The 14,029-nt window shown below is 45.5% G+C and overlaps 1 protein-coding gene across 1 annotated transcript in view; it reads right to left on the reverse strand.

Annotated features, from left to right (window-relative positions):
- Positions 1-14,029, reverse strand: part of znf407 (zinc finger protein 407) — a gene marked incomplete at its 3' end in the record, with an annotated part of 189,916 nt that overhangs the window by 173,382 nt on the left and 2,505 nt on the right. The window contains exons 2-4 of the mRNA XM_080767344.1: positions 13,261-13,986; positions 9,977-12,517; positions 1,486-1,600 (exon numbers count right to left, since the gene is read on the reverse strand). Of these exons, the coding sequence (XP_080623470.1) occupies positions 1,486-1,600; positions 9,977-12,517; positions 13,261-13,918 (3,314 nt within the window). The 5' untranslated portion in view covers positions 13,919-13,986. The remainder of the gene's footprint in view (positions 1-1,485; positions 1,601-9,976; positions 12,518-13,260; positions 13,987-14,029) is intronic.

A 14,029-nucleotide genomic window follows, 5' to 3' on the forward strand; every position in this document is an offset into this window, starting at 1 on the left:
TGTTTGCAAAACGGCAGAGAGGGGAGCAAATAAACGCGCCGGCTGGCCCCCCGCTCGCTCGCTCGTTCACTCGGCTCAGGCTCGGGAAGGAGAACAAAAACCTCGACGACTGAACTAAACGGAACAGTTTACACAGAATTACACTGAGGGAGACGGCTAAATAACCACACTATACGTCTTCATCTGCGCGCGATAATCGCCGGCAGAGAAGCGGACGATGGCTGGAGGAAGGGAAGAAAATCCCCACAATTTACTCTATTCCCCGATTGCATGTTTAACAGCTCGTGCGTCCTTTTGAACATGGCAAGGCAGTGGGGAGGTCTATCATGGGACTGGATGGAGCTGAACAGAACATATGGTCTGCACGCAGGGGGTCCACGCTAACGGGATGAGAACCAGAACGCTGACTATTTATAGACATTGAATAACCTATATTATAAAAAGGCACAGCGTTGACTGAGATTATTTGTAAAGCTGATCATGTGTAATAATACACCGTATGTACAGTATGCCCACACTGACTGGAATGATGAATTGTCCGTAAACTCGGCTCCATTTTCTTAACCTTTTGTCTAACTAGGCGAGTTGACAAAGAAGAATAGATTCTCCTGTTCTTTCTGTACGAACACGGCCTCAGGGAGCCGTTAAAAGCGGAAATTGAGGATTATGCACACAAACTCAAAACACTCACATAGTACATACCAGTGAGAGTACAAACCAGTAGCTCTTCTACAGTCATACCAGTGAGAGTACAAACCAGTAGCTCTTCTACAGTCATACCAGTGAGAGTACAAACCAGTAGCTCTTCTACAGTCATACCAGTGAGAGTACAAACCAGTAGCTCTTCTACAGTCATACCAGTGAGAGTACAAACCAGTAGCTCTTCTACAGTCATACCAGTGAGAGTACAAACCAGTAGCTCTTCTACAGTCATACCAGTGAGAGTACAAACCAGTAGCTCTTCTACAGTCATACCAGTGAGAGTACAAACCAGTAGCTCTTCTACAGTCATACCAGTGAGAGTACAAACCAGTAGCTCTTCTACAGTCATACAAGTGAGAGTACAAACCAGTAGCTCTTCTACAGTCATACCAGTGAGAGTACAAACCAGTAGCTCTTCTACAGTCATACCAGTGAGAGTACAAACCAGTAGTCTTCTACAGTCATACCAGTGAGAGTACAAACCAGTAGTCTTCTACAGTCATACCAGTGAGAGTACAAACCAGTAGTCTTCTACAGTCATACCAGTGAGAGTACAAACCAGTAGCTCTTCTACAGTCGAACAGTGGAGCATTTGTAGCAAAATGGCCTTATTTAATGTGGACACAGTTGCTGTTGAGGCGTGAGGGGAAGGAGAGCCTCAACAACACCTTACTTTCGTAGTACAATTTACCTTTGTCTCAAACGTTCAGATAAATGAGACATTCAAGTTATTTTCATACCTGCTATCAAAAGCTAGAAGTATTTATTTAATTTGTAACTCACCCACAGATGTCGCACTTGTACTCTCTCATGCCCAGGTGTCTCTTCACGTGGTTCCTGGCGTCCCCCAGCTGGGCAGTGGCAAAGTTGCAGATCTTACACTTGAACGGCTTGGACCCTGAAAAACAAAGTGTGGCAAGTAAAGGTAAGCAAAGTCCTACAATAGCAATGTTTTTGAAACACACACAAATCCAATGTCCATTTCAATCAAATCAATTATCGTCAACAACTCTCAGTCTCGGCAGAGCCTTTGCTTTTTTTTTATTCAGCTACACGCTTCAAAGTGCCAGATAGGGAGAAGAGTACAATTGTTCAGTTTGTCAGATCCTCACTAGTGTGCCTTAGTATTGGCATACTTCCCAGCCAACAAACAACAGGCATTTTAGTTCAGTTCTTCAGCCCCGTCTCCAGACTCTCCACCTAAAGAACAGCCAAATCCCCAAAGTGTGAGGAGTGTCTCACTCTCCATCCATTCTCCACCTATTCTTGTCACTCTTCTCCATCTCGTACCTACTCTTCCTTCAGCCCGTTGGTTGCATAAATTGGATTCCAAAGGTCAGGCAGAATACGTAAATCAATTCCGCGTGCGCTCACACTACCCCTGTTCCATCATTAAAGCGCTAATCACTCTGGCGGGCTTCGCGGGGAGGTTTCTCCCTAATTATTGTCATTAATAAATCCAGTGGGGTGGGGCAGCCATTTGAGAGAGTGGCACAGCCTACACTTGCAATCCGTCATTTAAGAGCAGGGTGGGGAGGGCTGCTGATGGGCTCGCTTGCGTGTCTCTCTCTGCAAATGGGTGCCATGGGTGGAAGGGGCACTACTATGACAATACCCTGATAATTTATGTCAAACCGGGACCGATCCAATCATGGAAAGTGACAAAAACATCAGTCAGTAAAAAAAAAAGGAAGACAGTTGAGTTCATCCAAGATCTGGATTCAGTCAAATAAAAATCATGAAAATGTTCCAGTTTAGGCCCGCACCGCCACACAAGGAATTTGATTATACCAGTAAAATTGAATGCATATTGCGAGGAATGCCATAAAGGAATATTTAGTTGGCAGTGGTAGACCGGGACCGGGCCCGGTCCAATGCCACACCACCACACTGTGACACTCCAATCTAAAGCAGGAGTCTCATATGATATAAACATATGCATCTCGTAGCGAACGCCTCTCCACCGTGAAAATATCCCAAGACGTACTGCAATATTTATTCCGGGGGCAGCCGCTGATTTGATTAAGCACTTTGTGTAGATTACTAATTCGTTCATACACGGTTCACTTGCTGCGAGCTGGAAGTACGACACATCGAATTTTAAGCCGGTAACGAAGATTGAAAGGCATGCCTGTGCTAACAAGGCCCATAAACAGGGAGAGGGGGGGAGGGTGGGTGTCTGTACATGAGCAGCAGCAAATCCCAGTCTCTTTTCACATGTCCCCACAGTGTGCTACGTCTAACACACAGACACACACAGTCTATACTTAACACAAGCATAAACATACGACACGCATATACATAGGCCTCTGTTGGTTCTGCATACACCTACATATAGGTTCTGCATGTCAGACACACACACACACACACACACACACACACAGAGACACCTCTATGCACGAACACACAACAAGCACACGCATACCAAGACCGACAGACCTACGAACACACACACACACAGTCAGACTCAGACACACACACACACACACACACCTCTATGCACGAACACACAACAAGCACACGCATACCAAGACCGACAGACCTACGAACACACACACACACACACACACACACACACACACACATACACACACACACAGGCAGTCAGACACAAACACACACACACACACACACACACACATCTCTATGCACGAACACACAACAAGCACACGCATACCAAGACCGACAGACATAGACATACGCATACGCATTACGCACACACACACCAGCGCGCGCACACACACACACCAAAAAAAAAAAAAGATGAGGTGAAGCGAGAGACGGGCGCGCAGGGACCTGATTTGTCCAGATGGCTGGCAGAGAGTATGAGACATGGCAGAGAGAAGAGAGATGTAACATCCCTCAGTTCTCACATCTCATCATATTAATACTCCACCACTCCACTTAAACAGCCTCCGTGAAACTGAAATTGACCATCAATGCAGTGTCATGTTAAATTAACCCATTCTGAACGGGAACCCATTTTGGTATTAGCATCATGTTATGCTATAGCTATTGAAAAATAGCAGATCTACAAGCTCATAGCGCGCCACCGAGTGGCGCGCTACGAGCTTGTAGGTCTGCTATTTTAGAAAAATCGAAGAACGACTGACATTTTTTAGAATCTGATCTCAGGTCAGAATGGGTTCATCAGACCAGTGTGTGTCCCCAGTGGAAACCTCGTATGGATCTGATCTCAGGTCAGAATGGGTTAATACTGCCATCCACATAGGGGCGATGTGGCTCCCCTTCACATCCCAGACGAAGACAGGGAATGACTAATTCATTTCCTGAGAGGGAGAGGATCCACTCCCCCCTCCCCCCCCCCCCAGCCTTACACACAGGCCTCTCACAGGTTAACGTTGAGCATCATCTTTTAACCCATTCTGACCTGAGATCAGATTCATACCAGGTTTCCACTGGACACACACTGGTCTGATTAATCCATTCTGACCTGAGATCAGATTCTAGAAAAATGTCAGTCGTTCTTCGATTTTTCAAAAATAGCAGACCTACAAGCTCGTATCGCGCCACTCGGTGGCGCGATATGAGCTTGTAGATCTGCTATTTTTCAATAGCTAAAGCATAACATGATGCTAACACCAAAATGGGTGCCCGGTCAGAATGGGTTAATGGGTTTTTTTGCGGCTTTCGCCTTTATTTTATATTTTTTTATAGGAGTAAGGCTGACAGGAAATGGGGGAGAGAGAGATGGGGGAGTGACATGCAGTAAAGGCCATCGGGAGTCGAACCCGCGGCACACTGGCAGACTCGGGACTACCGGCCAAGCATCATCTTTTAAAATAAAAGAAGCTGCTTTTGAGCAGTGTGTTTTGACAGCAAATTTAGTCATAGTCGATTGAATCATTTTCAATCAGTCACATTTTAGTCACCTCAATGTTTTTGTGTTAGTCTAGTTTCAGTGGACTAAATATCATAAGATCTTAGTCTACTGTTGGTTTAGTCGACCTAAAATGAATTTTGGCAGGCCCTGATGGCGTCATAATGGCTGATTTTACACTTTCTGAAAATAGCCTATCTACAAGCTCACAACGCGTCGCGCTACGACGCGTTGTGAGCTTGTAGATCTGCTATTTTCAGCATGAAACCAAGCATAAAACTTAGTCTTTTAGTTCTACTCTATTTCTTCTCCACATTTTAGTCTAGTTTTTATTTGTTAACGAAATTGGCAGTATATTTACTCTTAGTTTTAGTCATCGTGGTTTAGTTTTTATTTATTTTCCTCAGTGACAAACGGTAGTCGACGAACATTTTTGGTCATGGTTGTAGTCGACGTAAAACAACACTACTTTTAAGCACTAAATATCATGTCCACTGATATATTATGCCCTCGGGCTATAGACATTATACGCAACAGCACAAAATGCTATAGACTCGTAACTTTATTTCTCTGTCATTTATTCAAGCACAGTAACGGTTGCACTCTGAGCATGAGTGTGTGGCCATTACTCTGCCACCCCCTTCCCTATATGCTAAGTCTGAGGTCAGACAGCTTGCTCCAGTGAAAAAGTGACCAATTTACCTCAAAATGCTAATTCCAGCTGCACCCGCATTGGCAAAATGCAAGTCCCCCCCCCCCCACGCTTTCCTTAAAGGGACAAATTGACAAATCTGTGTGTAGCCTCCCACTACCGTTCCCTGATTTCACTGATTAATCAAGAGAATAAAAAGTGGGTCTTAATTAAAAGGATCTGGACACGCTGCCAGCCCCAGACACTGGTGGACCCCCGCCGCACCGCAGTCCTGCCTCACAAACAAGCTCCATGGATAAATGACCACTACACAGAAGGTGAATCATTCAATGTAACGAGGGAACTTAGCAATAATAATAACTGGCACGCGGTGTCAAAATGAGGAGAAATAGGTGCATTCAATAAGAGCAGCCTAAATGTAATCTCATAAACGACATAACTCAATCCAATGAAGAAAGGCAACACATTGTATAGTTCAATGGAAACCTTTGAGTATGCCCTTGACTTTGTGTTAAATCCATCTATTTTGGGCCTCGGTGTCATTACTTTAATTTCCTTAAGTATAACATTTCTCCCGAAGACGAATACAAAACAATGACTTAATGTAATGTAATGTATTTATGTAAACTGCTGTTCATAAGAAGGCAGTTCAACATACATCAGAATGATGTCAGTTAAATGAAGAACGAATGCACTTGCCCATCTCGCAACCTGAAAGCAAAGTCCGCTTGCCCTAACGTTTTATGCGTGCCACAGGCAGTTGTGCAACCGTTAGTGTCAAACTGTCAACTGTCAAGTTGTCAACCCCTGTTAAATGGTGTCAATACGCTACAGAGAAAATGAAAGAAAAAAAGCATACTTTTCAATCACAAATCATAATTACCTGGTGAGCAAGAATCAGATGTATTGTGTGGGTGGCAGTGAGTGAAGTAGGGTGAATAAATATGTGTTACTCATGTACAACAAAAGGAAATGTAATTGATATGTCTTTCTTTTTGTTGTGTTTTTCTTGGCATTTATGTGTTCATGTTTTTCGTGTTTTACATGTTCTGTCCAAGAGGTTTATGAGGGGAGCTAGCCCCTCCAATGCCTGGCTTTTGAAATTACATCACATGGCAGCCAAGTCTATATTTGTTCAGAGCACTTTTAACAAAAATTTAATGACAGCCAAGTCTATGGACTTTTAATGTCTGTTCAGGGTACTAAACGTGTGATCTTTTTTTATGCCTGTAAAAGTCCTTCTAAATCCGTATTTGTCCAGAATTGAAAGGCAATACAAATAAATGAATCTACCATAGAATAAAAGAACTACCTTTAATGATAGTCAAGCACAGTAATCAGGTTTATAATTTTAGCCATAATCGTGCAGCCCTACAATATGTCACACCGTCACAGATCACATTGGCGGACAATGTGAGGAAGAACCTTATACGGAATGTCCTTAATTTGAATTAAGCATTTGGCTAAATGTAATGGAATCAGACCCCCGTTTACCACATGCCAGTACCTCATGCCAGGACACACCAGGGAGTGGGACAGTCTCTGTTTTGAACACTGTTGCACCTCAAACAACCGCACACTTGATCGTGGAAATGGCAGGCTTTCCATTTCCACTATGAGTGCAATTAAGAAGTAGTAATAGTAGGCCTGCCACGCGCGCACACACACGCACGCACGCACGCACGCACGCGCACACACGCACGCACGCACGCACGCACGCACAGAGCTCAGCACTTCAATTAAAGACACACACACTATGACTCCACTCCACTATGAGTGCAATTAAGAAGTAGTAATAGTAGGCCTGCCCCACACGCACACACACACACACACACACCCACACCCACCAGCACTTCAATTAAAGTCCCATTAAAGTTTGGGCTGAAAGGAGGGATGGACCATGGGAAGTAGAGAAGGGCATTTATTGATGGCGCCCTCACATCTCGTTCCTGCATTAAGTTGATTTTAACCCATTCTGACCTGAGATCAGATTCATACGAGGTTTCCACGGGACACACACTGGTCTGATTAACCCATTCTGACCTGAGATCAGATTCTAAAAATGTCAGTCGTTCTTCGAATTTTTCAAAAATAGCAGACCTACAAGCTCGTATCGCGCCACTCGGTGGCGCAATATGAGCTTGTAGATCTGCTATTTTTCAATAGCTAAAGCATAACATGATGCCAACACCAAAATGGGTGCCCGGTCAGAATGGGTTAAAAGCAATTAATACACATGGTCAGGGAAGAGTAATGGAGCGCCCTCTGTTCTTAACCTGCCGGACATCCCCCAGCCAGCATCCTGACCAACGCAGGCCTGCTTTGCATTATAAATGACAAGATAAATCTTAATGGATTGAGGATAATCAACTAGGCATGAAGGCTGACATACGTATACACACACACAGACAATCACACATGCATACACACAAGCTTGGACGCGCGCGCAGCCGCGCACACACACACACACACACACACACACACACACACACACACACACACACACACACAAGGGAAATTAAGGGCTTTGAATACGTCGGCATTGATTATTTTAAATTATTAGCCCACCTCTCTTCGGGGCCTCCAATGCTTTTAGCCTAAGCTTTAACACATTTACAGAGACTTATTGACTATAATTACAACTGAGTCTCGGTAATGGACACATCAATTATGAGTCGCACATGTCTCTTGACCAAGGCATTGCTCAGGGAATCCCAATCTGTGGTCCATTAGCTGGTCTGAGGCTCAATCAGTCTTTACCTTCTACTATCCTGAAGTGACTATTACCTGGCTGGAGCAGATAGTAGCCTGCACATTAGCCTGCACATTAGCCTGCACTACTACAATATATATTATATACCTATGGGTTCAACACTCTATTGGCAGATGATATATTTGAAACACTTTCTGTCAGCTATTTCCACTATAAGCTAAATTTAAAACCTGAAAGGGTATACACGTTTTAATTGTTGAATGATTTTTGTAAGGTCCTCAAAACATCTCTTAAAACGTTTTTTTTCCGGCTTTTCTGCTTATGCTTGTCAGTGGAGGCGTGGCGAGACATCTCCATGCTCTGAAAACGCCACTCAGTCTCAGATTAAACATTTCGCATCCCTCTAGACTAGCCCATTAAAACCGGGAAAGCATCTGTGTTATTTTATATATTTTTTGCGTTGGCTATTCAAAAATAGCAGATCCACAAATTCACAGCGAGCCTGTACATCTGCTATTTTTTTTACATTTTTGTAAAATCCTGTGAGAACTATTAATTTAGAAGGCATGTGTAGAACACTATAGCCCGGCAGCCAACAGGCTTTTTTTTGTTTTTATTTATTTTTAGGCCTAAAATATTGTCTATATACATGTATACATTCATGAATCCACCTGCTGACCGGCAAATTATTTTATAGGGGGTTATATGTTATAAGGTTTCAACATTTCATTATGCTTTAAGTCAGTGGTTCAAAATCCTTTTCATGTCAAGGACCCCCAAATTGACACTAATTGGCCAGCGGACCCCCATTTGAAAAATGCCATATTCCAGGGACCCCCATGAGAGAATATTTTGACGGCTCTAGCCATTCTCAACCAGTTTCATTTCAATGCTCCCCCACTCTCCCTTTCTGGAACTGTGGCTCATCATATGCTGGAAATGTATTGACATCAGTAGTCTCTTTGAATGATTGCGACCTTTGGTTCAGGAAAATAAAAGGACATATCACACGTTGTTCTCTTTCTTGTTTTTTGATGTGCAGCGCGCACCCTATAGTATTTTATGTGTATCTAAAGAGCACCACCAGAACAGGGCGTAACTGACCGCTTCTTCGTTCAATATACTACGGTACTTGGATTTGAAGATAAGATGCGAGAAAAACATGGCAGATGAGAAACAATATCTCTTTCACTTAATGCGGCCCGCAGGTTAATACTGATATATATATTATTGATTTCAGCTGTTACAACAATTACATTTTTATGTCCATTGTATTTGCATTTAAGTTCATAAAGTTAACATAAGTATAACTAAATGCATTTTTTTTTACTTTTCAGGATTCCAATTAAAAACATTGCAAAACAAAAAAGCGTATTTCAATTTGCGTTTTGAGCTTGAAGATCGGCTATTTTTGCTACGGCAGTATAATTATGCAATGTGGCCCTCTGGAGTGAGTGTGGAACTAGTGGCCCTCGCCATCGTCAAAGTTGCCCACCCCCTGCTCTAACAGGTAGATGGAGATATTTAGAAGCGGGGAGGATTATTATGATAATTGATACGTATAACGTGACGGAAGATCAGGAGGACAATTAAAAACAGCTTGGTGGACCACACCTTTTCTGAAATAACCAGCCCACAAATAGAAAGCATCTTCACAGAAGTGTCTGGCGGTACAGGTTCTATAGGGCAGTGGTTCCCAAACTTTTTCATGTCAAGTACCCCCAAATTAACACTAATTATCCCGCGGACCCCCATAAGAGACGATTTTTACGGCTCTAGCAGTGATTCTCAACCAGTTTAATTTCAAGGACCCCCATTTTGACATGCATTAGTCTACGGACCCCCATTTAATGGCATTTCTATCTCTGGGACTCCAATTTATATTGTAAAATCAATGTTAATTTAACTCTCAGAGTTACAGACTCTGAGAGTCCCCAAACTATAGTTTTGCTGGGTACCCCCTGGAACTCCCTCAAGGACCCCTGGGGGTCCACGGACCCCACTTTAGGAACCACTGCTATAGGGTGTGTGCATCAAACGGGGAGCATAATACATTTACATGACATACCTGTGTGTGTGCGTATGTGAGCCAGGAAGGCCATGGAGTTGCTGCTCTTGCAGACCTTGCCACAGTACTTGCAGACGCTGCCCTGGTTCTCCTCGCGCTCACGGTTGATCTGCTCCGTGTCCTCCTCCACGTACTTGTTGACCTCCTTCAGGAGCTCCTCGTGCTTCTCCTTGATGTGGACGAACAGATCCTGCTCCGCGTCGAAGCGCTGCGTGCACTTGACGCACTTGAAGGTCGCGCCGCCCTCGGGCAGCTCTTCCACGCTGTTCTGCTCGTTGCGCAGGTGCGCGGCGCTGGTCATGTGCTGGTTCAGGTTGCTCTCCGTGTAGAAGGACTTGCCGCACAGCAGGCAGTGGAAGTGCTTCTCTTTGGTCGGGTGCTTCATGGAGATGTGCACGTTGAGGCCGCTGAGGCCGTCGGCCATGAAGCCGCAGTCGTCGCAGCGGATGCGGGTCGAGACGGGGTTCTCGTTTTTCACCTTCGCCACGGAGTGTTTGATCTTCTTGACGTGCGGGTTGGGCGGAGCCGAGGGAGCGATGGCGGGGAACACTCTGTTCCCGTCGGTCAGGCACATTACGGCGGCCTCCCCCTCTGGCGCCATGCCCTCCTGCTGCTGCAGGGCTTGTTCCTGCTCAGTGAGGACCTTCACAGACACGATGCTGGCATCAAAAATGGGAGCCTTGGACACATGCATCTCAGTCAAAGAACTGTCCTCTTTCTCTTCGGTTATGTCAACGTCTACACTAATGCTATCCCCATCATCATCATCCTCCTCCTCCTCCTCACCATCCTGGCTGTCCACGAAACCTTCTTCGCCCTCCTGACTGTCCCTCTCCTGTCCATCCTCCTGACTGTCCCTCTCCTGTCCATCCTCCTGACTGTCCCTCTCCTGTCCATCCTCCTGACTGTCTCTCTCCTGTCCGTCCTCCTGACTGTCCCTCTCCTGTCCATCCTCCTGACTGTCCCTCTCCTGTCCATCCTCCTGACTGTCCCCGTCGTCCACAGCCTCTACCTCCATGGCCTCATCCACTTCAGAGAGGGCCTGAGATGCCGTCACAGCTACCACCATATCATCTTGACTGGCTGGCTTCACTTCACCTCCAGGGTCAGATGTGATGTTTTCTATCTGAACCTCTGGGTTTTCCTCAACAATGACATCCATTTGATCCACATCTTTCCTGGACTCCACGGTATCGGCAGACTCCACGGTATCGGCAGCTGTATCGGCAGCTGCCGATACCGTGGCAGCTGCCATGGTATCGGGTGGAGTGGCAGCTGCTTTCTCTGTGCTTGTAGCAGGACTCTCTCCATCTAGAGCACCATGGCTACTGTCAGCACAAGCAACGGGTTCTTCTGTACAAGACACGACATCGATAATGACGGGGATCTTGGGTGATTTTTGCTCACCGTTTCCCTGCCGTTCCAGATATTTCCGGCTTTTCTGCTTATGCTTGTCAGTGGAGGCGTGGCGAGACATCTCCCTGCTCGTGACAGCGTAGTAGCTGCAAGCCAGGCACACATATTCAAAGTCTCGAGTGTGCTTTCTCTTCACGTGGAGATGGAGTGAGGGGATCGAATGGGCCACAAAGTCACAATGGCTGCAGGCATTCACAGAGTCATATTTGCTCTTTTTGGGGCTCATGTCCGGTTCTTCCTGGTCTTCTCCACTGTTGTCTTTAGAGCCGTTGTCAGCTTCAGAATCTCCATCTGTGCCCAGTGGGGCTGCTTCTGCCTTCTGTGCTGCCACATCCGAGTCAGATTCCGATAGTTTCTGTTTGGCGGACTCCTGGGCACGTCTGACATGTTTCTTGGTGATGCAGTGGCGGTCCATGTCACCCTTTGTCACACAGCTGTAGTTGCAGAGAATGCAGTTGTAGCCGTACTCCTTGCTGTGCTTACGGCGCACATGAACACTGAGGTTGGTAGCACTGGACACTACCAGGCCACAATACTCACACGTGGTGGTAGTCCCCTGCTTTGATCTGACCCTTTTCTTCTTGGCTGGTTGAGGTTCGTCCGATATGTCCTCCTTGGCCAGCATGGCTTTAGCGGATATGTCCTGGTCCACCTTGGCCAGTATGGCTTTAGCGGCCTCCACCGCACCTTCCTCTTCCCGTTCATCGTCTGGCAGTGGCACACACCCCTCGACAGCTTCCTGAGACTCTTCGTCCATGGGTGCTGGGATGAGGGTGCGATTTCCACCAAGGTCTCTTTTCACCTTCTCAATGTAGTCCTCCAAAGAGCCTTTCTCTTTCAAAAGCACAGTTGGCTGGTGGCTCTCCGAGAAGTGGGCCTCCATCCACTCGAATGTGGCAGTGACATAGTGACAGAGTTTGCAGTGATACCAGTCAGGGGTGGGGTGTTTGACTCGGACATGGCTCTCCAGCAGTGCTGGGGTGCTAACCCTGAACTCGCAGATGGTACACCGTTGCTGGAACCTGCTGTGGACGTGTTTTGGTGCTGCCTGTGTCTGGGAAACCTTTACGTTGCAGACAGAAGCTGAAGCTGCCTCCTCTTCATCCGTGTTCTCATCAACGTCGACTGGAAGACAAGAAGTAAAGTCACTGATATGTAAACATACTAACAATTTTGACAAATAAACACCAAGGCTATTTTTACAATAATTGAGAAACATAAAGATAATATGTAAAATAGTAATATTGGTACAACATTGTATCCTAGTAGACACCAAGAGCAAGCTTTTCACCAATAGACCATAGTCACACACCATCTATCAATAAATGCACCATGTCTCTGTATGTCTGTCTGTCTGTACATCTGTGTTGGACTACTGACTGTCGTCCATTTTGGAATAATGTGAAAAACTAGCGGCAAAAGTGTTTTTGGTGAAGTTAAGCTCTTATTTGTATCTATGCAGGCTAACATCTCCCACTTTGTCACTTCCTTTTATAACGATTCAAATGATGATTTGAATAGCCAATGGGCTCCTGTTTCTACTTGCCCTCATGTAATGTTGTTATGAACAGACTATTATGTTCAATGAATGAACAACAACAATGAAGAGGATTCATATTTAATACTATGTATATTAATATTTGATTAATTATAACAACATAAAAAAAAATTGGACAGCTACCGTCAGCTACGATATAAAGGATATTGTACTGTACTATAAGCGTTTTCCCTGGTTGATAGCAGTTATTAGTACTTAGATTTCAGAAAGTGTGTATCTTGAATAACATGTTGGGTCCAACTTAGGTGTATCAGTATGTTATGGATATTATTTTGCACTTTCCCTGGACAAGGGTACATCCCATACTCACATATCAATGGTATGTCTTTGGCATGGACTCTCTTGGTATGCAGATCTAGGAGAGGCTTGTCCCTGAACTCTTGTCCACAGTAGTCACAGGAATGAATCATCCTGGGTTTTGGGGTTCGCTTGCTCACTCGCCTCTCTTGGACGGGGTTGTCCTCCTCCAAAGCGTCCTGCTCTTTGGGTGTGGGCTTCCCCTCACAAGCAGAGCCCTTCGCATATATCCCGTGATCTTTGGTCACTGCTTTCACCTCTTCCGGGGGGGCGCTCGCCGCTTCGGGCTCCTCCTCCGTTTGTGTGGCCTCAACCTCAACGCTCTCCTGCGGTGTTTCAACTGCAGGGCCCACGTCAGAATTGTCAGACTCTTTTTCGGATTTTGACGGCTCCTTCTTGAATTTGCGTTTCTGTGCGTGTTTTCTTGCCGTGTGAATCTTCAGTGCTGTCGGACTTTTAGCCACAAACGCACAAACGGGGCAAACGTCGTCTCCGTCTCGAGGCACATGGACTTCTGCCCCCACTGGGGCTTGCTCTTCACTTGCTTCATCGGGCCCAGCACTCTCAGTCTCAGCCGCCGGTGAATCGGTTACACACATCTCAACTTCTCTCTCATTTTGAGGCACCTTGTCCGCCACAACCTCTACATCCGAGATCACGTTTTGGTCCATATTACATGTCTCAATAGTCAGATATGAATGGGAAGCTGATTGCTGGCTTCAACGCTGTGATCCAAGTCCTGCAATCAAGAGAAAAATCTTGATTATAAAATAGAAAATGCC

Source organism: Protomyctophum bolini (assembly GCF_963924005.1).
Source record: "Protomyctophum bolini genome assembly, chromosome: 7".
NCBI lineage: Eukaryota > Metazoa > Chordata > Actinopteri > Myctophiformes > Myctophidae > Protomyctophum > Protomyctophum bolini.